This window comes from Aquarana catesbeiana, linkage group LG03, assembly GCF_042186555.1.
Source record: "Aquarana catesbeiana isolate 2022-GZ linkage group LG03, ASM4218655v1, whole genome shotgun sequence".
NCBI classification, from domain to species: Eukaryota; Metazoa; Chordata; class Amphibia; order Anura; family Ranidae; genus Aquarana; species Aquarana catesbeiana.
Window position 1 is genome coordinate 701,695,870 of NC_133326.1, and position 25,660 is coordinate 701,721,529.

The window sequence follows — 25,660 nt, forward strand, 5'->3', positions numbered from 1 at the left end:
GATCCAGACAGTTTCACGTCTTAGGATCGATCAATCCCAATCGCCACAGGTCTTCCGGAATCACCTCCAAAACTATGAATTTGACCACTTCTGACTGGTATCTATGGTGTAGGCCAATATAGCGGCCTATCGTGGTAAGCTTACCATTCGATGAATAATACAGATGGTCACCAATTCTCTGCCATAGCTCTCTAATAGTCTTTCCTACAGTACATAAAATGTGTTGGATGTTAAATGAGCACTAGACTCTAAAGTCAAGTGATGCCCATCCACAATGGGATAAGATACAAATGCTAATACATATAAGGATACCAATTGGGCATAGTGTAGTAAAAATATTACATTGTTCCTCTTTCCCTGACTTTTCTATTGAGATCAATAGCACAACTATCAGTTTCTCCTGTAATGCTAGGCTGCAAAGTGTAATCCTGGACTCTAAGCTCCCCTTTTGACTCCACATCCAATCATTGTCTAAATTTTTGACCTGCACCTCTTAAATGTTTCCAAAATACACCTCTTCTTAATCAATGACACCACCAAGCTACTAATTCACTCTCTTTTTATCTCTGGCCCTGACTCCCCTTCAGTCTATCATGAATGCCGCTGCCGGACTTATCCACCTCATCAACTGCTCAGTGTCTGCTGCCCCTCTCTGCCAATCCTTCAACTGGCTTCCATCAATAACAACATGCAAAGCCATGCACAACTCTGCCTCAAGTTACATCACCAACCTCACTGAAAAATATCACCCACATCATTCTTTCCACTTCTCCCAAAACCTCCTGCTCTCTAGCTCCCTCATCACCTCTTCCATGCTCACCTTTAGGACTTCTCCAGAGCCCCTCCCATCCTCTGGAACTTCATACCCTCTTCTGTCCAGCTAAACTTTGTCATTTAGCTCACCCCCCACAGCTGTTTCCTTTTGTATCACTTGTCTTTCCCTTTTTAGATTGTAAACTCTCATGTGCATGGTCCTTAAACATTGCATTAAATTGTATTGTAACTGTACTGTTTCAACTTTTTTGTAAATTGCTACACAAACTGTTGGTGCCATAAAAATAATACTTAGAGTTCAGAAGAAGTGGGTTGCTGTCATTCAATCCCTTGGATGATTAACAACACCTAGTCAACAAAATAAATTACTGGGTGGAGGAGCTCTAGGTTGAGGGTGATTATTTTTGTCTTTTTACTAACTATGGATTATTCATTGTAATTTTTTAAAGCTGGAGTTATGCTCTAAAGAAAATGTGAATGTATCTGAATCATTTATTGATGCTAATCTTATGTTTTTACATCCTAGATTTCGGATATTCAGAGTACTTTGGGATCAAAGATTTTTTAATTAGACATTGGAGTGTTACCATTCTTGTTCCATTAATCTATACTGTTGTGTTCCTGGTGGCTCTTCCTCTCAATATCATGGCGATCATCATGTTCCTGGTGAAGATAAAGGTCAGGAAGCCAGCAGTGGTCTACATGCTGAACCTTGCCACTGCAGATGTCCTCCTTGTTTGTGTCCTGCCTTTCTATATTGTCTATAAATTCTCAGGCTATAACTGGATCTTCGGAGAAGGAATGTGCCGCTTTGTCACGGCAGCATTTTATTGTAACATGTACTGCTCCGTCCTGCTCATGACAAGTATCAGCGTGGACCGTTTCCTGGCCATCATCTACCCGGTGCGGTCTCTTCCCTGGCGCACAGTGACCCGAGCCTGGCTGGTGTGTGGTGTCATCTGGGCCATCTCATTGGCCAGCACTGTGCCTCTTCTCCTATTAAGACAAACCATTTTTGAACCTGTACTTGATATCACAATGTGTCATGACCTTCAACACTTTGGGGTTTATTTTTTTTTCCCCAGCTTTACCTATTTCTCCATTGTTTTCTCACTTTTTAATTTCTTACCATTATGTATTACAACTTTTTGTTACATTAGAATCATCCGCAGTCTCAGCAGATCACAATTTGATCGCAAGCATAAGAGAGCTATCTGCCTAACTGTGGTCGTCTTGTGTGTGTTTGTCTTTTGTTTTGGCCCCACTAATGTCATCTATTTAATTTTCTACAGGCAGATGGATGAGAATGAGGATTACTCTCTGTATATTGCCTACATCCTCTCTTCCAGTATCAGCAGTATAAACTGTTGCCTGGATCCTCTTATCTATTATTTTGCATCCTCTGATTGTCAGAGATATGTCTACAGCTTGCTGGGCTGTAAGAAAGATTATCGTCCTCCAGTACAAAGAGATGAGAACCCCCGTACACAAAGAGCAACAACCAGAGAGGATGCATTCTGATCAGCTCATTAGGAGTGGATGAGGTAGATTAAGGCCTCTCCTAATTTTATCCCACAGTCATTTTCTCTAAAAATATTTACCTTGGCTCCAGATTCAATGAGGTGTGGGTGATGTGCCTAACCATATCTCCTGGAGAAGCTGGGTACATGAAATCCTGCAAGAATGCACCACTGGGAAGGGTCAGAAGCTGAAGCAGAGTTAGGTATTCTTTTTATCTTTTTTTTTCTAAGAGCATAACTTTTAAGGAAAAATTCCAAGTATGGATATTTTATACATAGTTCCAACTTGGACCAATATAACTATGTATATAACATAACTGTGGAATCCCTCTAGAATCTGGCAATAACTGAACTAGAGACTGCTACTTCAGTGATCTCCACTTGCTGTGCTATGATATATACAGTGGCGGCTGATGCTCCATTCTTTTTGGAGGGGGGCGGCAAACAAACCCCCCCACCCGCCACCGGGTCCGCAATTACCCCTTCCACGATCGCTTCCCCTCCTTCTCGGCAGAAGCAGTAGGAGAGCAGCCAGGTAGACAGAGCCAGGCCACAGCACGCTCCCGACAGAAATCGCTACCTTTCTTCTCCCTGCTTCAACTCTGCCTCTGCACATCACCACCGGTGTTTTGGCAGAACACCAGAGACTTTACACTCTTTGACTGCCGCCAGCTCCCCCCACCTCCTCCTCCGTTCCTCTACTCCTCCTCTCCCCTCCAACCACAGCCACACACATCACACAAGTGGGTGGGCTCGGGATGCAGTGCTCTGCGCCCCAAGCCCACCCTTTTTTGAAGCCAATTAGAGCCTTAGGCTCTAATCATGTGCTTCAAACCCCCCCCATCCATTGAAATCCATGCGTTCGGTGCCGTACATGCAGATTATGGGCTAGGCGCATGGATTGGGGGGGCAGTACCCCTGCGTCCCTAATGAGTGGCTGCCACAGGTCATATATTTATAAATATGGCTATGATAACTACACTGATTTAGTCTAGTAAAAGAGTTTATAACTGTAGCAAAGTGACCCTGTGCTACTTGGAAGATTGATGGCTTATGCCAAATTTTTGGAGAAGCAGGCATGCTGATTGTTCAGGTGTGGGCTGGCAGCATAATAGACCCAGAGTTAGAGCTCAGGGCCCCTCCCTGCAGAGGGAGGTCAGAGTCTGTGAAGGGAGCCATGTGAGATGCTGTTGTTCATCAAGGTCAGGTTGGGACAGAGGAAGTCTCTTGTTAAATGTGTTTATTAAAGTTTAACAAATCACAAAGTTCAAAAGCAGCGCTAAAAAGTAACATGTCAAGGTATAATAAACGACTATTGCTCCACAATATAACTGAAAATAGCCTAATTTGCATAGTCTGTTTTAGAATTAGTGATGTAAATAACATTTTATAGCTTGGTCAATAGAGGCTGGAATCTAAAATTCATAATAAAAGGTATAATAAAGCCTCAGATAAGTAATACGTTACAACTCATCAAAAATATTCATCAGAAAAGAGTGATAAGGGATTATCACTGTTATAAAGCTTTTAGGAGCTTATGTCTATGATTTTATGAAACCAGGTAGTGTATACAAAAGTATTGCTATTTGAATCTAAAGAAAAAAAAGGAAAAAGATATAGAGAAAGGTATAATGAAGAGAAAAGAGAGAAAAAGAGGGACAGAGGAAGCCTGAGAGGATGTCCAGGTGGGACAAGCTTTATTAGGCAAGAAACCGAGCTAGTGTACCAACATAGATGAATAATATAAACAAAGCAGCAGCTTGAAGTGAGATACACACAATAATAGATAGAAAATAAGAGAAGCTGCGCTAAATAGTCCCAAATATTGCAGGAAAATTCTTTAGAATGGCATGTTATTGATCAACATATAGGATGCAATAAATCCTCTTTCCAGTGGCACCAAAGTGATTCCAACCAAAAAAGTGCCCCGCCACCTTAAGAAAAACCTGCTTACCGGGTGGCAAGCAAAAAAGGCATGTGGCTATAGCCCAGCCAAGGCCTTTAGCTTGCACAGACGATCTCTGGCCGAGTATCACAGTATCACAGGATGAATAGCTGTAGATCTCCCAAGCCCTAGGATGCTAGACATTAATTTGCTAAATATGGGACAAAAAGTGTTCTATAATGGAAATAACCTCTTCCCGCCCGCGCTATAGTGAAAGACGGCTACAGCGCAGGCCTAAATTGCCAGGAGGGCGTCCATATATGTCCTCTCGTGCATGTGCTGCCTGCCTGTTCCCTGCAGGGCATGGGCAGCATGCTCTGGGATCAGTGAGTCCATGAGATTCAGCTGATCACAGATCGCAGTAAGGGGATGATCCCGGCCCTTACTACGTGTTTAGCTGTCAGCCAATGGCAGCTGATCACATGATGTAAACAGAAGTTGGTAATCAGCTTTTTTTTCCATCAGCGTGAAGAGAAAAAAGCTGATTACCGGATTGTGTAAATCAGACGTCGGTCCCGCACACGCCACACCCACTGCTGCTAAGCAGTGCCCACCAGTGCCACCTACCAGTGACCACCAGTGTCACCTATCAATGTCTACCAGTTCGGCCTACCAGTGCTAACCAATGCCACCTATCAATGCCCACCAGTGCCACCTATCAAATTCCATCAGTGCCTCATCATCAGTGCCACCTATTAGTGCTGCCTATCAGTGTCACCTACCAGTGCCTATTAGTGCCCATCAGTGCCACCTATCAGTCCCCTTCAGTGCCGCCTATGAGTGCCCATCAGAGCCACCTATCAGTCCCACCTATCAGTGTCCATCAGTGCCGCCTATCAGTGCAGCCTCATCATTGCCTCCTGATCAGTGCCCACCAGTGCCGCCTCATCTGTGCCCATCAGTGCCACCTATCAGTACCACCTATTAGTGCCCATCAGTGCCACCTATCAGTGCCTATCAGTGCAGCCTCATCAGAACACATCAATGAAGGAGAAAAATTACCTGTTTACAAAATGGTATAAAAAACTATGAAAACTGTTTGTTTTTTTTTTTTTCAAAATTTTCTGCCTTTTTTTGTTTGTTTAGCAAAAAATCAAAACCTCAACTGTGATTAAATACCACCAAAAGAAAGCTCTATTTGTGTGGAAAAAAAAATGATAAAAATTTCATATGGGTACAGTATTGTATGACCACACAAATGTCCTTCAAAGAGTGAGAGCGCTGAAAGCTGAAAATAGTCCTGGCCAGGAAGGGGGTTTAAGTGCCCAGTAAGCAAGTGGTTAATATAGGACACAGCATTTTACTGTAAAATCTGAAATAATAATATATTATAGGTGATGGTTGGCGACTATAGTTATTACGCAGCTTGGGCTAATGCCGCGTACACATGACCGGACTTTCATGACCAGAAAAGGTCCAACGGAATCATTCCATCGGACATTCCGATCGTGAGTGGGCTTCATCTGACTTTTTCTTTCTAAAATCAGTTCCTATCGGGAAAACCGCTCATCTGTTTGCTATTCCGACGGACCATAAACGACCCAAGGGCAGATATTGGCTACTGGCTATTGAACTTCCTTTTTCTAGGCCCGTCGTACGTCATCGCATTCTAAACGATCGGACTTTGGTGTGATCGCGTGTAGGCAAGTCCGTTTCAGCGGAACTCCGTCGGAAAGACCGTCAGAGTCTGTTCTGGCGGAAAGTCCGGTCGTGTGTACGTGGCATTAGTGGACTACTGCACTAAATAGTGCTCACACATCTTTGTGTGCATGCCACTCGATCCAAGAGGAAGTTTCACCCACCACAGGAGAAGAGGAAGGGCCTGTGTCATCATTGGATCAGCCAGACAACCTTCAACTTTTATCTTATTTTTTTTTTTATAAATTAAATAACATCAATACACCATCCAGTCCAAGAAAGTAAAAACAAAATGTAGACATGTTCTGCCCAGGTCCCCAAAGACCCTAAATTGTCCATACCCGGACTCATCCCAGAAGAAACTCTTCCAGCTAATTGTGGCTTGTTGTGAACTATGGCTTCATACTTAGCATGCAAAGTAATTTTGCAAAAGTGGCTGTCATCCTCCCCTCCTAATTTATCACAATGGAGAGACAATGTTAATTTTCTTCTGAGAAGGAAAGTATTGACATATAAGCACCGGGGATGTCCTAAAATTTAAAAAAAAATCTGGGAACCATAGTTGTCATCTACAGAAACAAAATTTGTCTCATCAGCGAAGTCTCCTATTTAGGAGGCAAGTGTTGTATTTATATTGGACTAAGGGTACCCGATTTTTCTCATTATGATAATTGTTGTTTTCAATATTGTGACCCTGTCTACTCCTCCGATGGAAGGTTGCATTCATGCTTGAGTAACATATGGAGGTACAGGAGTTCCCTCACGATACAACTTTGGTGATGGACTTAATCTTATTGGGAATTCTCATATTCCTAGTGGAAGAGGCTCACATTATTTAGTCCTTTCCGATACTAGCAACAATACGGTGCCACACACCTATGTTTTCCCTCATGTTTATTATAAATAATAGTCTTAATATATGTTCCTTATGAATAGTTACATTTTCAGTTTGAGTCAATTTAGGTTTTTACCCAACTATCGACATGTTTATAATCGGCCTTGCGGCCTCTAATAGTGTTTTTTTTTCTTTTGTTATTTTGTACTCCTATGCCGTGTACACACGATCGGAAATTCAGCCAGCAAAAGACAGATGAGAGCTTTTGGTCGGAAAATGTGACTGTGTGTATGCTCCATCAGACTTTTGCTGGCCGAATTCCAGCCAGGAAAAGATTGAGAGCAGGTTCTCAATTTTTGAGTCGGAAAAAGTTCCTATCCGAAAATGCGCTCGTCTGTAGCAATTCCGACGTGCAAAATTCCTACGCATGCTCGGAAACAATTCAACGCATGCTCAGAAGCATTGATCTTCATTTTCGCGACTCATCATAGTGTTGTATGTCACCGCGTTCTTGATGGTTGAAAGTTCAGCAAACTTTTGTGTGACCGTGTGTATGCAAGGCAAGCTTAAGTGGAATTCCATCAGAAAAGCCATCATATCTTTTTCCGACCAAAATCCCAATCGTGTGTACGCGGCATTAGTTATACTATTGCTGACAAAATATTAGTGTTTCTGAGGTAACATGCGGGTTTGGTACACAACCCCCCACACCATGATACAGATAGATTCCGATTGGGGTGTCTGGCAGTGGGGGGCGCCTCTCCCCTCCTACAAACCAAGATTTGTTCTTGCACTCAATATTCAGGAGCATATAGGATTGTTAATTTACTTGTTGCATGTATAACTGTTACTGTATAACTGCTACCTGGCTGTGGATTCACGGATACATCTTGTAAAGAAATGTACCAATGTTTCTCTGTTTTCTCTCCAAAAAATTCAATAAAAACTATTATGTAAAAAAAAATTATTTTTTGGTTTGCGGTACTACAGGTAAGACACGATGACATGCACTTTGTTTTTGGTTTTCTTTCTTTTCATGTGTAAGTCACCCAATGGGCACTGCTGTTTTGTTTATTTCTGCTGTAAAACTGAAAAAAAATTCAATAAAAATAACTTGATGAAAAAAAAAAAGAGGAATCAAAACAAGGGACACATCATACTAATTGTCCTTTATGTCCCTTGTGCTAATGTTTCTTTTTTATGTTTAAATAAATTTAGGCTTTAAGGGTTTTTTTCCCAAGCTAATTCTACTCTACTTTTCTACTTCTAGTAAAGCTGACCTTCCATTTTCACTAAATGTCTATTTTTAGCATTGCATAAAAACATAAAAAAATGCATGGAAGCCTTATGTACTTATATACAGTATTGTTTTGTCTAATGAAGTTTTGTCTTACGATCTCCTTAAATGTCTCTTTTCCCTGCTCTCCTCAATATACGCCTCACTATAACTTGCAGTTCTTGTCATCTTGAAACTCGTATTATATTAATCCAAACCGACAAACAAGTAAAACACCTTCTGCACTTGAGGGTAGACCCCAGATGTGGTAGTTGCCTAGATTTCTATCCTAGTTTATGTGGACATGTTGTGTCTTGCTGCCCTCCCAAGGCTGTGGAAGTCTGGATATACTGAAACAATAAAACAAAACAGAGGGCCCACCAGCCTAGTGCACTATCCTTAAAACATGTATTTTATTATTTAAAAAGTGGTAAGTATTGTACTCACAAACCAACAGGTTCATCAAAGCTTGTCATAATACAACAGATATCCTTAAGATCTTAATATATCACATCTCAACTCATAGTAGGACAATTAGAATCCAACCGGCTAACGTGTTTCGAGGGCTTCTCTATTCCTCAGAAGCCCCTCGAAATGCATTAGCGGGTTGGATTCTTATTGTCCTGCTATGAGTTGAGATGTGATATATTGAGGATATTTTGTTGTATTATGAAATGAAAATTAATACTTAATTTCATACCGCGCTCAAAAAAATCGAATATGTAATCAAATAATGTTCAAATATAACTATTTCCAATAATAAAGTCCATGAACAGCCACCAACTATTCTTCAGTCCAGTGCACAGTGATATATGAAATTCAGTGACAGGAATAAAAAGTGCCGTCTTCCACCAGTTTAGGCAAACATCCTACTCACCGGATTGATCGGACACCCATTACAGGTTTCGGATAAGCAGAGATATATTTCACGATGTGTCCACCAAGTACAGATGCCTCTCACCAACGATGTAGCCAGACGGAATTCATAAATCAAAGGAAGAAAGGAGAACTCCTCATAGTGTAGCTTATAGCCATTTATTCGTAAAAAATGTTCATTCCAATAAAAAAAGCACATAAAATGGAGCCGGTACACCAAGCTGCGTTCCACCTGCGCTCCAATACAATGGCGGAAGTGACGTATCACGCACAACGTAACCCGATCACATGACCCCTGATGACGTCAGATGTGCTGAAGTGGCCATGATGAGTTCTTGTAAGATTGCCATTTTTTTTGCCATTTCCCTGACACCTGGGCTCCATGGGACATTGTATAGGGAGGAAAACAGTTACCATCTCCCAGGACCACCCTGCACACCTATGCCCCTTTGTAGTTGCTAGAAATTGGTTATCCGTCCCATCTTAGTGAAGAAATTGAAGATTCCCACAAAATCTTCCCTCCTGAGGGGTGTTTTCCCTGAGCCTCTGGCTTATGATCGGTAGCTACAATGTCCAGTAAGAAACTGGCAGCACAGTGATCATAGGAAGGGCCATTAGAAACTGATACACGTCCACCACTGTCTTAAGGTGCAACTGATTTTTACCTAAACACAACAAGTAGATAACATATTATAGGCTGATAACTAGGGATGAGCCGAACACCCCCCTGTTCGGTTCGCACCAGAACATGCGAACAGGAAAAAAGTTCGCTCGAACACGCAAACACCGTTAAAGTCTATGGGACGCGAACATGAATAATCAAAAGTGCTAATTTTAAAGGCTTATATGCAAGTTATTGTCATAAAAAGTGTTTGGGGACCCGGGTCCTGCCCCAGGGGACATGGATCAATGCAAAAAAAAGTTTTAAAAACGTCCGTTTTTTCAGGAGCAGTGATTTTAATAATGCTTAAAGTCAAACAATAAAAGTGTAATATCCCTTTAAATTTCGCACCTGGGGGGTGTCTATAGTATGCCTGTAAAGGGGGCATGTTTCCCGTGTTTAGAACAGTCTGACAGCAAAATGACATTTAGAAGGAAAAATTCCATTTAAAACTACCCGCGGCTATTGCATTGTCGACAATACACATAGAAGTTTATTGATAAAAACGGCATGGGAATTCAACACAGGGAAACCAAAATTTAAAAAAAAAATGACGTGGGAGTCCCCCTAAATTCCATACCAGGCCCTTCAGGTCTGGTATGAATATTAAGGGGAACCCCAGCCAAAATTAAAAAAAAAAATGATGTGGGGTTCCCCCTAAATTCCATACCAGAACCTTCAGGTCTGGTATGGATTTTAAGGGGAACCCCGCGCCAAGAAAAAAAAACGGCGTGGGGTCCCCCCAAAGATCCATACCAGACCCTTATCCGAGCACACAACCTGGCAGGCCGCAGGAAAGGAGGGGGGAATGAGAGAGCGCCCCCCCTCCTGAACCGTACCAGGCCACATGCCCTCAACATTGGGAGGGTGCTTTGGGGTAGCCCCCCAAAACACCTTGTCCCCATGTTGATGAGGACAAGGGCCTCATCCCCACAACCCTGGCCGGTGGCTGTGGGGGTCTGCGGGCGGGGGGCTTTTCGGAATCTGGAAGCCCCCTTTAACAAGGGGACCCCCAGATCCCACCCCCCCTGTGTGAAATGGTAAGGGGGTACTTACCCCTACCATTTCACTAAAAAACGGTCAAAAATGTTAAAAATGACAAGAGACAGTTTTTGACAATTCCTTTATTTAAATGCTTCTTCTTTCTTCTATCTTCCTTCATCTTCTTCTGGTTCTTCTGGCTCTTCTGGTTCTTCCTCCGGCGTTCTCGTCCAGCATCTCCTCCGCGGCGTCTTCTATCTTCTTCTCCTCGGGCCGCTCCACACCCATGGCATGGGGGGAGGCTCCCGCTCTTCTCTTCATCTTCTTCTTCATCCTCTTCTCTTCTTCCTTCTTCTCTTCTTCATTTTCTTCTCCGGCCGCTCCGCACCCATGCTGGCATGGAGGGAGGTTCCCGCTGTGTGACGGAGTCTCCTCATCTGACGGTTCTTAAATAACGGGGGGCAGGGCCACCCGGTGACCCTGCTCCCCTCTGACGCACGGTGACTTCACGGGACTTCCCTGTGACGTCACGGGGAATGCCACAGGGAAGTCCCATCATGTCATGTCAGAGGGGGTGGGGTCACCGGGTGGCCCGCCCCCCGTTATTTAAGAACCGTCAGACGAGGAGAAGCCGTCACACAGCAGGAGCCTCCCTCCATGCCAGCATGGGTGCGGAGCGGCCCGGAGAAGAAAATGAAGAAGAGAAGAAGAGAAGAAGGAAGAAGAGAAGAGGATGAAGAAGAAGATGAAGAGAAGAGCGGGAGCCTCCCCCCATGCCATGGGTGCGGAGCGGCCCGAGGAGAAGAAGATAGAAGATGCCGCGGAGGAGAAGCTGGACGAGAATGCCGGAGGAAGAACCAGAAGAGCCAGAAGAACCAGAAGAAGATGAAGGAAGTTAGAAGAAAGAAGAAGCATTTAAATAAAGGAATTGTCAAAAACTGTCTCTTGTCATTTTTAACATTTTTGACAGTTTTTTAGTGAAATGGTAGGGGTAAGTACCCCCTTACCATTTCACACAGGGGGGGGCCGGGATCTGGGGGTTGCCTTGTTAAAGGGGGCTTCCAGATTCCGCCCGCAGACCTCCACAACCACCGGCCAGGGTTGTGGGGATGAGGCCCTTGTCCTGATCAACATGGGAACAAGGTGTTTTGGGGGGCTACCCCAAAGCACCCTCCCAATGTTGAGGGCATGTGGCCTGGTACGGTTCAGGAGGGGGGGCGCACTCTCATCCGCCCTCTTTTCCTGCGGCCTGCCAGGTTGCATGCTCGGATAAGGGTCTGGTATGGATTTTTGGGGGGACCCCACGCCGTTTTTTTTTTTTTTTTGGCACGGGGTTCCCCTAAAATCCATCTTAGACTTGAAGGGTCTGGTATGGAATTTAGGGGGAACCCCACGTAATTTTTTTTTTTAATTTTGGCCGGGGTTCCCCTTAATATCCATACCAGACCTGAAGGGCCTGGTATGGAATTTAGGGGGACTCCCACGTATTTTTTTTTTAAATTTTGGTTCGGGGTTTCCCTGCGTTGAATTCCCATGCCGTTTTTATCAATGAACTTCTATGTGTATTGTCGGCAATGCAATAGCCGCGGGTAGTTTTGAATGGAATTTTTCATTCGAAATGTCATGTTGCTGTCAGACTGTTCTAAACACGGGAAACATGCACCCCTTTACAGGCATACTATAGACACCCCCCAGGTACGAAATTTAAAGGGATATTACACTTTTATTGTTTGACTTTAAGCATTATTAAAATCACTACTCCTGAAAAAACGGCCGTTTTTAAAACTTTTTTTTGCATTGATCCATGTCCCCTGGGGCAGGACCCGGGTCCCCAAACACTTTTTATGACAATAACTTGCATATAAGCCTTTAAAATTAGCACTTTTGATTTCTCCCATAGACTTTTAAAGGGTGATCCGCGGCATTCGAATTTGCCGCGAACACCCCAAATTGTTCGCTGTTCGGCGAACTTGCGAACAGCCAATGTTCGAGTCGAACATGAGTTTGACTCGAACTCGAAGCTCATCCCTACTGATAACCAAGATTAAGAATCAATACATTGTCCAAAACAAGTGCCATCCTTAGGTTCTCCACCTTCCATGGATGTTCATGGCTCTATGTTTTGGGGTTTCTAAGAACAATAGAAGATAACTGAGGTATAAGAAGGCTTTTCATCCAACTGTTTGCAATCGTATAATTTCTTTACAGGTTCTCTTTAAATGGATCAGCTTTCTTGTACATTATTTAATTATATATTCATATATTTGATAATATTTGTAATTACTCTGCTTTTATTAAAGACAATTGTTAAGTACCAGAACCCTGATGAAGTCATGTGTGGGGTGACGCAACGTGCCGGGAGGAGCTGGGTGATTTCACTTCTGTGTCACGGCCGGACAAGAAGTTTCACAGGGGAATATATTGTACTTGCTGCGCTGTTTCATATTATGTCAAATGTGAGTGTATAATAGGGCGTACACACGGTCGGACTTTGTTCGGACATTCCGACAACAAAATCCTAGGATTTTTTCCGACGGATGTTGGCTCAAACTTTTTTTGTCTACACACGGTCGCACAAAGTTGTCGGAATTTCCGATCGCCAACCACGCGGTCACGTACACCACGTACAACGAGACTAGAAAAGGCCGGTTCAGAACCAAGCGCGGTACCCTTTGGGCTCCTTTTGCTAATCTCGTGTTAGTAAAAGTTTAGTGAGAGATGATTCGCGCTTTTTCAGACTCGTGGCTTTCAGATCGTTTTCTGCCGTTCAGTTTGTGCTTGTGGGTTTGTATCTGCTCTTCAGTGCGTGCAGCAAGTTCCGTGTGACTTTAAGTAGTCATTGTATTCTTGTTTGTTCGTTACTGTTTTTCAGTTCGCTCTTCACAGGCCTTGCTGTTCTTCAGTGCGTTCTGTTACTTCGTTCTGAGCAGCTGACCGTTTTCTAGCCATGTTTCGTATGCTTACTCCTCGTAGAGTTCGTGCTGTGCGGGGGCTTGGTGTTGGGGTCCTGACCTTGACACAAGTCCAGTCCATGAACAGGGTGGGGAGGAGTTCATGGACCAAGAAATGGTTGCTTCAGCGTGACCAGTTCTCTCATATGCCTTTGCTCCGTGAAATCCGTGAGAATAATCCTGATGATTTCAGGAACTTTCTCAGGATGACGGACCCCGTGTTTCACCGTTTGTTGGCTTCGCTGACCCCCTATATCAGCAGGCAGGATACCTGCATGAGGCAAGCCATCACTCCGGAGCAGAGGTGGCCAAATACCGCTACCTTGCGGTATTTGGCCACAGGGAGAAGCCTGCAGGACTTAAAGTTCTCGACAGGCATCTCCCCCCAGGCTCTGGGGATCATTATGGGGATCATCATTCAGGTCCTGCAGAAGGAGTATATGAAGGTAAGATTTTTATCCTTTAATATCACATTTTATTGTATTGAATGTTTGCTAATATATTGTATTTCTTTCCTCATTCCCTAATTACCATGATTGTAATATGCTGTGAATGTCCCCTTTGTTCTCATGCATGCTGGATTTTTATGTAATTATTATTTTAGGTCCTTCATACATATTTGCCCTTCACTAACCTCCCCAGCATGGTGTCTCCTGCCCTATATTCACCTCATGTAGTCACTTAACAATGTATTTTATCAGCTCCATAGTAGTGCTTTACCCCAAACACCCCCTAAAATGTTTGGAAATGTTATTTTTGATTTAAATTCAGGCAGAGTGCCAGAGGCTTTTTTTTGTGGTGTCCCCAAATAATTTTTAGTAACCCTCCCTCCCCCAACTGCTAAGTCAGCTGATCCCAATTCTCTATCCTCAATCATCTATCTGCTGACTTTGCCAAACCCATACACACTATACCCACCTCTTTAGTGCTCAGATTTATGGATGAATTCTCCAAAGCATGTAATGCAAGGGCCTGCCTGTATACTTTCAAATGGTACAGTTCAAATTTTTGGGATCCTATTATTATCTTGATAGGTAATAGCAGAATGTCCAAATGTCCTCAAATGTGTACAATGTGTATTTATATCTTTGTATTATGACACTTCTTACCTGTCCAGTGGGCTGCCAATAGTGTAAATAAGGAGGGTCTGTTCAAAGTAATACCCATTATTTAGGCATTCATCTCTCAATGAAGTGAAGAGGGTTACCTGTCCAAGATTTCCACACACCCCCTATAATGTTAGAAATGGCCCATGAGAGGGGGAGGAGGGGGAATATGATAGGTGTACCTTATACTTTGGCCTTGTTAAATTCCCCTTACTAAATGCTATCTGGAGGTTGCCCCATAATGTTTGTGTCTAATCTGCTTGCCATGTTTCAGAGTAAAAATAGTAATGTTTATTGTTTTTTCCTCAACAGTTTCCTTCCACGCCACAGGAATGGCAGACTGTGGCCTCCCACTTTGCCGAGTGGTGGGACTTTCCTAACTGCGGAGGGGCAATTGATGGGAAACACGTCCACATCGTCCCACCACCCAACTCGGGGTCGTACTATTATAATTACAAGGGGTTCAATAGTATAGTGATGTTGGCGGTGGTGTCGACTAATTACGACTTCTTGTACGTGGACGTGGGGAAGAATGGCCGGATGTCCGATGGTGGAGTCATCGCCCAGACGGAGTTCTACAGGCGTCTTCAGAATGGCAGCTTGGACTTGCCAGCTCCAGAGGACAATGTGGAAGGACTCCCATTTGTGTTCGTTGCTGATGAAGCGTTTGCGCTGGGGGACCACCTGATGCGGCCATTCCCAATGAGGACCCTCACCCCGGAACAGAGGATTTTTAATTACCGGCTGGCCAGAGCCCGAAGAGTGGTGGAGAACACATTTGGAATCCTGGCCAGCCGGTTCCGCCTATTTATGACACCCATTAATGGGGTGGGCGACTACATGGCAAATGAGGTTCAATGTAGAAAAATGTAAAATAATGCATTTGGGTGGCAAAAATATGAATGCAATCTATACACTGGGGGGAGAACCTCTGGGGGAATCTAGGATGGAAAAGGACCTGGGGGTCCTAGTGGATGATAGGCTCAGCAATGGCATGCAATGCCAAGCTGCTGCTAATAAAGCAAACAGAATATTGGCATGCATTAAAAGGGGGATCAACTGCAGGGATAAAACGATAATTCTCCCGCTCTACAAGACTCTGGTCCGCCCGCACCTGGAGTATGCTGTCCAGTTCTGGGCACCAGTCCTCAGGAGGGACGTACTGGAAATGGAGCGAGTACAAAGAAGGGCAACAAAGCTAATAAAGGGTCTGGAGGATCTTAGTTATGAGGAAAGGTTGCGAGCACTGAACTTATTCTCTCTGGAGAAGAGACGCTTGAGAGGGGATATGATTTCAATTTACAAATACTGTAATGGTGACCCCACAATAGGGATAAAACTTTTTCGCAGAAGAGAGTTTAATAAGACTCGTGGCCACTCATTACAATTAGAAGAAAAGAGGTTTAACCTTAAACTACGTAGAGGGTTCTTTACTGTAAGAGCGGCAAGGATGTGGAATTCCCTTCCACAGGCGGTGGTCTCAGCGGGGAGCATTGATAGCTTCAAGAAACTATTAGATAATCACCTGAATGACCGCAATATACAGGGATATGTAATGTAATACTGACACATAATCACACACATAGGTTGGACTTGATGGACTTGTGTCTTTTTTCAACCTCACCTACTATATATGGCGGAGTATAAACTGAACCATATTATACTGGCGTGCTGTATTCTCCATAACTTTTTAAGGAAACATTCGGCCAACTATGCTGGCTCAGTTGGGCCTGAGGCCGGAATCATACATCAAGCCACACTGACGGCGCTTGAAAGTGGCCGTCCTGGCTTGCCCTCCCTGAGTGCCCGTGATGTCCGGTTACGCTACCTGGAGTTCTTTGCGGGTAGGGGGGCTATCAATATGCCAGACAATCTGTGAAGCCTTTTTATAATAAAAAAAAAGAAATTCTTTGTGGACATTTACTGCTTGTGTTTGTTTTAGCTGACCCTGACAGAAATGTTTTGAGTGCAGAAAATGGCGTGATTGTGTAACCTTATACAAAGCACTGTTGGCTGTTATTTACTAAATGCAAAAACACATTTCACTACAAGTGCACTTGCAACTGCACTGAAACTGCACTTGTAGTGCAAAGTGGATTTGCCCTTAGGAAATAACCCCCATTTTCTCAGAAAACAACAATTACATCACCCCAAAAGTGTTGTAGCGTTGAGACAATAATCCACACATTCTTGATTAACAATCTTTTTAATACCTGCACAATCACATGTGCATTTACCAAAGGTTTTTCCAACAAACCAACATGTTTGTGGTATACCAATTTTTGTGGTGGCATTATCAAAACTCAAAATGTCCATTTTAGATAAAACAGACATGTGTAAAACCAACAATAAAAGACACAAATCTTGAACTTACAAACGTCACATTTGGTTGAATTTGAAGGCAATATCAGACATGAGTATTTAGGAACTGTGTTTGATATTGCGTTCAGATGGGGGGAAATCACCCCTGGAAAAGCCAAATTTGGAAGATGCACACCAATTTACCAAAGTAAACATGTGCTAGCTGCCATCACGGGGGATCAAGGGATGTGTTTTGGGGGAGCAAGCCCTTCCTCTCAGCTACTTTATTATTGAGGAAGGGGTTGCACCCCCAAAACGCGTCCATTGATCTCCCGTGATGGCAGATAGCACATGTTGACACACTGTGTGCATCCTCCAAATTTGGCTTTGGGAAAAATCACAAAAACATTTTGCACATTGTAGCACACAAAAGAAGAAAGTGATTTGGAGGGGCTTTAAACTCGCCCCAAAACATCAATGATGTTTTTATTTTTTGGAATAACATCATTGATGTTTTGCTTGATGATTTCCAATTGTAAATTACACCCCATGATCTCCCCGATCAGGATCTGGGCACTTTCGGATGTGAAAGGATCTGGATCCACAACCTCACGATCACCTAAAAAGAGAGGAACCCCAAAATAAATTAGGTTTAAAAAAAATGCCGCCATCCATCTCTTATCTGAGCCTGTGGTTGCAGACACTCACCTGTTGTGGTGACTAGTTCCACCACGTCTTCTTCCTCCTGCTCTTCTTGTGTTGGGGGGATTTCCCCTTCTTCCAGAGGGGGGGGGCTCTGGTCTCCTCAGATGAGGGGTGTCCTCCGAGTCTTTTATCCCCTATGTAAAACAAAAATGGTATACTTAGCACACAGATATTTGATGGCAGAACTATAAAGATGAAACATTGCTTGGAAGTGGGGTACAATTGTCAATTTTAGCAGAGTTCCAAGATGTAGCTTTTTTAGTGCCCTTTGTCAACATGCAATACTTTACCTGTTTTGTACAAGCTTCACAGATGGAGTCCCCCCTATAGTATACACTGGAGCACCTGTGTGGCCCCCTAATAAAAATGGTGTTCTTTTGTCCCACACTAATGCTCCAGTGTCCAGATGTGTAAACAGCTGCTCAGTGTCCTCTCCTTACACACAATCTAGTTTGCATTTCATTCTAGTAACAAAGCCATCTACACAACCCAATTCTTTTGCAGACAAGCATAGGGCGTCAAATTGGTGGCCAAATGCATAAGGGCTAAACAATGGTATTTTATAGTTGGAACGAAAAATGTTTGACTTGAACGAATAATGTGCCCATGAACATGAAAGTTGCCATTTTAAACTGTACAACAGTTCCTAAAAGCACATGGAGCAGCACGAACGTAATAAACACAAAAAGAATTGGAACACAGCACAACTACTTACTTTTTTGCAGCACTCTCCGGATCTTTCTGTACTGCTCATGTTCTCGTAATTTGAGGTCCGACCACCGCTTCCTGAGCTGATCTTTCAATCGTCGTACCCCGAAATTCCGGTGCAGACTCCTGACCACTTTCGCCATGATCTTGGCCTTTCGGACATTGGGGTTGGGGTAAGGCCCATGCTTTCCATCATAGTCGGCCTTCTTCAGGATGTCCACCATCTCCAACATCTCCCCAAAGGACATATTTGAGTCCTTAAATCTCCTTCTGGATCGGGACGTGTCCGGATCCGGCCCCTCCTCCTCCTCCTCATCCTCGTTGCTACAATTAGCACGCACCTGCTTTCTATCCGCCATGTGCTCTCCCCCCACTGCGCCGAACGAAAAGGGGCGGGGAATAGACTAGAAAGAACGTCAGGGGCGGGCGGAGTTATACGCATGCGCAGTGTGTATAAAGTGTAACACACGTGCGTATTACGTATGATCTGTGAGCGGAGGAAGGAGCATCGGAGACGCCGATCATGATAACGAAGGTAAGATCTAAACTTGCACCTATACTGCTTCCAAATGGAAGCCTATATTGTAACAAGATTAGGGGAGTTTTGCCTGACATTAGAGTTTGTCTTGTGTTGTGTCTTGCAGAGAAAATGGATGGGTTCAACGACCACAATTTCCTGCCCCTGTTCATTGACAAATACAGGGAGCTGCCCTGTCTGTGGTAAGTGAGACACCCCCACTATAATCACAAACAGAAGAGGCAGGCAGCGCTGGAGAAACTGCTGGAGTTGGTGAAGCCGGTGGTCCCCACAGCAACTGTCCCTTATTTAAAAGCCAAAGTTGGTGGCCTGAGGAGCACATATCTTAGGGAGCGCAAGAAGGTCACAGATTCCCAGAGATCCGGAGCTGCAGCAGATGACATTTATGTCCCCAGGCTCTGGTACTACGAGAGACTGCGATTTCTGTCAGACCACACTGAAGTCAGGGAATCCCTCTCCACTCTTCCTTCCACGCTTCCTTCCATACCATCTGAGGCTTCCGATGTCCAGCCTGGGCCTTCCAGCCAGGAAGAAGTGGAGGAGCCCAGCTGGAGCCAGGTATAGTATTGTTCTACAGATTTCTGGACAATAAAGAAATGATGTTTACTAGATGTTATTATTGATCACTAATTGAAAGTGTTTTACATATCAATAGACAGTAGTGGGCACACAAAATTGGGACAAGAATGAAAACTGCTGGGCTCAGAAGGATAGTCTGTTATATTTGTTAACATTCAATTTGCAGCAGTCAGGAGGTGAAAATTGTGTGTGATTGATGGAAAAAATACTAAAACTATGTCCCTTTTTCATACACAGGAAGACCTCAGCCAGGAGGAGTATGTGGAATGTGGCAGTCAGGAGGAGGCGGGGATTAGTTGCAGCCAGGAGGAGGCGGGGCTAAGTGTCAGCCAAGAGAAGCCAGGGACCAGTCGCAGCCTGACTGAGTCTCAGGTCCCTCCCCTCCACCTGCCATATAAACGAGCCAGGAAGGCCAAGAGAGTGATGACCCTGGATTCAGTCTGGTCTGACAAAAGCTGCAGTCTCTCGTATGACCACAGCCTGGGGACATGTATGTCATCTGCTGCTGTTCATGATCTCTGGGACTTCTGGACCAGACTGCCCTCCCTTAGATATGGACTCCTCAGGCCACCAATTTTGCGTAAAAATAGTTGATGTGTGCCCTGGGGGTCCAAGGCTTCACCCACTTCTGCTGTTTCTCCAGCGTTGCCTCCCTCTTTGTTTAGTTGTGAGCCCTTAATAAAATTTTTTAGGTAAATTCTACTCTCCTGTGTGTGTTTTCATTCAAAAAGGACAGTTTGTTGGTGACGATTCAGGTACATTTCTAAAATACAATGTGAAATTAACAAGGGACAACAACACCAAACAATCTCCTACAGATTAAATAGAACAACATATCAATGGTGTTGTGGGAACTTGTCACAAGAAACATACACAAACATTTTCGGGAGTACAAATCAAAATCGCAAAAAAAAAAATTAAAAGACAAACACAAAAAAAGAATCTACATTAAACACAAAAAATATATAAAAAATATACAAAAATATGTTGTCAGATGTGAGAAATCAAAATATATTGAGGGAATCACGATAAATAGTAATGAAATAAGTTTGTGAGAAGTGTGTGTGAATATGAGCAGCAAAACTAATATATTCTTGTCACATTATAAAGAAGAAGAGAGTGCGCTGTATTAAACCATTTTGAACATTGCAGCGTGACGAAAGTGCTGTATCCATTGCGAACGCTAAGTTTACCAGAACGAGCTGTTCCATCTTGGAATTTCTTCTGAGCATGCGTAGCACTTTGTGCGTCGGAACAGGCCACACACGGTCGGAATTGACGCGATTGGATTTTGTTGTCGGAAAATTTTATCTCCTGCTCTCCAACTTTGTGTGTCGGAAAATCCGATGGAAAATGTCCGATGGAGCCCACACATGGTCAGAATTTCCGACAACACGCTCCGATCGGACATTTTCCATCGGAAAATCCGACCGTGTGTACAGGGCATAAGTGTTTACTTTTTTAATAAAAAATATGAATGATGGTTTTACATTATGGAGAATCTTATCACTTATCTATGATCACACCTTGATCATAGACAATTGGAGAGGAGGAACGAAAGTGGAGACACATGGGCATCGTATGAGAGACCCTAGCACTAAGGAGAAGTGTGCTGACAAGCCTGTTGGATCCATATGAGAATATAGATCAAACTTAGATTTTCGGACGACATCCATTTTTTGTGGCATGCTAGTCTCACGTTGAAAGTGAAGAGGTTACTCACAATACGAAATTTTTCGTACAACAGAATACAACGTCAGAAGTGAAGTAATGTGTTAAATAGTTTTATATGTATTCTTTTGTTTCTAAGAGTGCATAGTCTTACCATTTTTTTCATATGAAAAGCATACTAATGAAATGGAAATCGGAAGTTGAGTTCACATACGACAAAAATTTTATAGCCTGCACATCCAGCTTTTGTCTCAAAATCGGCTGTTGAAAGCACCGTACTAACGATCCAAAAATCATCAGACAGCTCGTCGTACAAGTTTTTCCATCCAATTTTCATATCGTGTGTACAGGCCTTTAGAGGTGAGTTGCCACCCACACACTAATTTGGAACACATGGTGGATATTCATATTCTTGGATATAGTGGGTGACAAACAAGTTTGAAGTGGAAGTTTATGATCTTAAATGCACTGAAGATTTTAATATGGGACTGTATATATGTAATTAAATGTTCACAGTGTGTGAGTTAACTTTGGTACCTTTGGACAGTAGACTTTATATTAATTTGGGGTTGTATTAGTGCTCATTAATTAAATGGATGTATATATAATTTATTTATCTGCACAAGCACTAGGAGAACTCCAAGGTCCATAAAGACAGGGATGAGCGAGTTTGGGGTGGAGGAACTTGTCTGGCCTGACAGAGTCCTAACTTCAACCTGATAGAACACCTTTGGGATGAATTAGAGCGGAGACTGCGAGCCAGGCCTTCTCGTCCAACATCAGTGCCTGACCTCACAAATGCGTTTCTGGAAGAATGGTCAAACATTCCCATAGACACTCTCCTAAACCTTGTGAACAGCCTTTCCAGAAGAGTTGAAGCTGTTCTAGCTGCAAAGGGTGTGCCAACTCAATATTGAACCCTACGGATTAAGACTGGGATGCCATTAAAGTTCATGTGCGTGTCCCAATACTTTTGGTAACAAAGTGTATATGAATTAGTGATATCTTATACATTTTACAGGGTTCGGTTCGTACCAGAACATGCAAACATGCAACAAATTTGGACGAACACGCAAACACCGTTAAAGTCTATGGGACACTAACATGAAAAATCAAAAGTGCTTATTTTAAAGGCTTATATGCAAGATATTGTCATAAAAAGGGTTTGGGGACCCGGGTCCTGCCCCAAGGGACATGGATCAATGCAAAAAAAAGTTTTAAAAACTGCAGTTTTTTCTGGAGCAGTGATTTTATTAATGCTTAAAGTGAAACAATAAAAAATGAAATATTCCTTTAAATACCGTGCCTGGGGGGTGTCTATAGTCTGCCTGTGAAGTGGCACATTTTTCCCGTGTTTAGAACAGTACCACAGCAAAATTAAATTTCAAAAGGAAAAAAGTCATTTAAAACTGATTGTGGCTGTAATGAATTGTCGGGTCTCGGCAATATAGATGAAACTCATTGAAAAAAACGGCATGGGTTCCCCTCTCCCCAGTCCATTACCAGACCCTTTAGGTCTGGTATGAATATTAAGGGAACCAAAAATTAAAAAAAAAAAATTGCGTGAGGGTCCCCCCAAAATCCATACCAGGCCCTTCAGGTCTGGTATGGAAATTAAGGGGAAGCCTGCGCCAAATTTAAAAAAATGGCATAGGGGTCCCCCCCAAATCCATACCAGACCCTTATCCAAGCACGCATCCTGGCAGGCCACAGGAAAAGAGGGGGGACGAGAGAGCGCCCACCCTCCTGAACTGTACCAGGCCACATGCCCTCAATATGGGGAGGGTGCTTTGGAGTAGCCCCCCAAAGCACCTTGTCCCCATGTTGATGGGGACAAGGGCCTAATCCCCACAACCCTTGCCCGGTGGTTGTGGGGGTCTGCGGGCAGGGGGCATATCGGAATCTGGAAGCCCCCTTAAACAAGGGGACCCCCAGATCCTGGCCTCCTCCCCTATGTGAATTGGTAATGAGTACATTGTCCCCCTACCATTTCACAAAAAAAGTGTCAAAAATAGTATAAAAGACAGGAGACACTTTGGTACAAGTCCTTTATTAAAAAATAAAAGAATAAAAATGTCCCGCAATGTAGATCCAATCACAGCAGGAGTGGGTTGGCCGGTGGCGCTTGTACGTGCCCCGGACCCAGAAGATTGAAATGACGTACCTGTACGTGATTTTGTGTACAGGAGCTGACGCCCCACATATACGCGGGGCAGTCGGCAAGTGGTTAATGGCTTTGAATTTTGTGGAACGTTGCTCAAACCAAACCCTGGACGGTTTGTTTCATCCCCAACAAACATACAGTACCTCATGTTGGGAACACTGCACCAGAATATTAGCCATAATTGTGTCTCTAACCACTTGCCGACTACTGCATGCCGATATACGTCGGCACAATGGCAGCGGTGGGCAAATGGGCGTACCTGTACGTCCCCTTTAATTGGCGGGGCCCACGCGCACTAGCAGAGGCACGTGCGCCCGACGCATACAGGGTGACTGTGCCCGCGCGACTGGCAGACTCGATGTCCGCCGGTCTCCCGGCGATCGTAAGCAAGGCATTTCCCCATTCTGACTTGTGTCATGACAGAGATCACCGCTCCCTGTCATCGGGAGCAGTGATCGCTGTCATGTGAGTTGAAGCCCACCCCCCCACAGTTAGAATCACTCCCTAGGACACACTTAACCCCTTGATTGTCCCCTAGTGTTTAACCCCTTCCCTGCCAGTGTCATTTACACAGTAAGTGCATTTTTATAGCACTGATTGCTGTATAAATGACAATGGTCCTAAAATAGTGTCAAAAGTGTCCGATGTGTCTGCCATAATGTTGCAGTCATGATAAAAACCGCCATTACTAATAAAAAAAAATAATAAGAAAGCCATAAAACTATCCCCTATTTTGTAGAATACATATCAGCCTAAACTGAGGAAAAAAAATTTTTTTTATATATTTTTGGGGGATATTTATTATAGCAAACTATTGCAAAATATTGCTTTTTTTCAAAATTGTCGCTCTTTTTTTGTTTATAACGCAAAAAATAAAAACCGCAGAGGTGATCAAATAGCACCAAAAAGAAATCTCCATTTGTGGGGAAAAAAAGGACATCAATTTTGTTTGGGTACAGCGTTGCACGACCGTGCAATTGTCAGTTAAAGCGACGCAGTGCGAAATGCAAAAAGTGCTCTGGTCAGGAAGGGGGGTAAAATCTTCTGGGGCTGAAGTGGCTAATTTGCAGTGTGGTATGTATGAGTGTGCAGGGTTGGTCAACACAAACATTTTGGAAACTGTTGCTTAAAATTTAATTGGTACTTTTTTCTCTTTTGTTTTATTAGGAAATCACTGTGAAACAAATAATCTCTTTATAACTAAAGATCCATAGCATGTCCTTTGCTGTTTTGTCAAGCAAAAACCAGCTAGCACTTATGCATTTGATTAAAGTGGTTCTAAAGCATTAAGGTTTTCCACATTAACCGGTCACATTTGCTGCTACAAGGCGGCCGCACTGCGCAGGATCACGTATGTATACGTAATTTTGAACTTACAGGTATCGGGCACAAGTGTGCACCGCCTGCGGCTCACTCCCACTGTGATTCTACACAGCAAGAGCTGATCAGCATGTCCCGCCGACTCAATGTCCTGCAGAATGTCAGGCAGAAAGGCAATCTGTCTATGTAAACAAGACAGATTGCCGTTCTGTCAGTACAGAAGGCAAAGCAGAAAGGCAAAGGCAAAAATCCATGCCTTCCACTAGTAAAAGCACCTCCCCCCCCCCAGTTAGAAAATACATTTTAGGCACACGTTTAACACTTTGATCGCCCCTGATGTTAACCCCTTCCAAGCCAGTGTCATTAGTACAGTGACAATGCATATTTTTAGCAGTGATCACCGTATTAGTGTCACTGGTTCTCAAAATAGTGTCAAAAGTGTCAGTTAGGTGTCCGCCACAATGTCACAGTCCCGCTATAAGTCGATGATCGCCGCCATTACCAGTAAAAAAATTAAAATAAAAAAAAATTCCATAAATCTATCCCATAGTTTGTAGACGCTATAACTTTTGCACAAACCAATTAATATACGCTTATTGGGATTTTCTTTTTATCAAAAATATGTAGCAGAGGACATATTGGCCTAAATTGTTAAAGAAATTTGATTTTTTTACATTTTTTTTTTTTTTTTTTTTTATAGCAGAAAGTAAAAAATATTGTTTTTCAAAATTGTCAGTCGTTTTTTTGTTTATAGCACAAAAATTAAAAACTGCAGAGGTCTTATCACAGCAGTAAACAGGGTGTTCCTCTTTCTATATTCTCCCTAATTACTGTCACAGAAAAAAGGAACTAATCCAACGCTGATCTATTCTAGAGTAAAGCTTATGCTGACATTAAATTTAGTTCCTTTAAGGGAAATGATAATGTTTGTGGATGCAGCTAAGGCTTAAGAGATGAAAATGTGTAAAGAAGGCTGCAGCTAAACTCTCTGGCTGGCAATAGATACACATGAAATAGACGTATACACTATTGTATATTTACAGAGCAAAACAATTAAAGTTTAACTCCACAAGAAAACAAAAAATGAGGAGCAGCAGGTGGAAAAAAAAAC

General features: G+C 43.2%; 1 protein-coding gene across 1 annotated transcript; it reads left to right on the forward strand.

The window, feature by feature from the left end:
- The first annotated feature begins 1,305 nt into the window (after nt 1-1,305).
- Nucleotides 1,306-3,851, forward strand: LOC141133602 (proteinase-activated receptor 1-like). The gene has a single exon (XM_073623071.1). It carries the CDS (start codon nt 1,420-1,422, stop codon nt 2,293-2,295), a length of 876 nt encoding a protein of 291 aa, XP_073479172.1. The 5' UTR covers nt 1,306-1,419; the 3' UTR covers nt 2,296-3,851.
- The last annotated feature ends 21,809 nt before the right edge of the window (nt 3,852-25,660 follow it).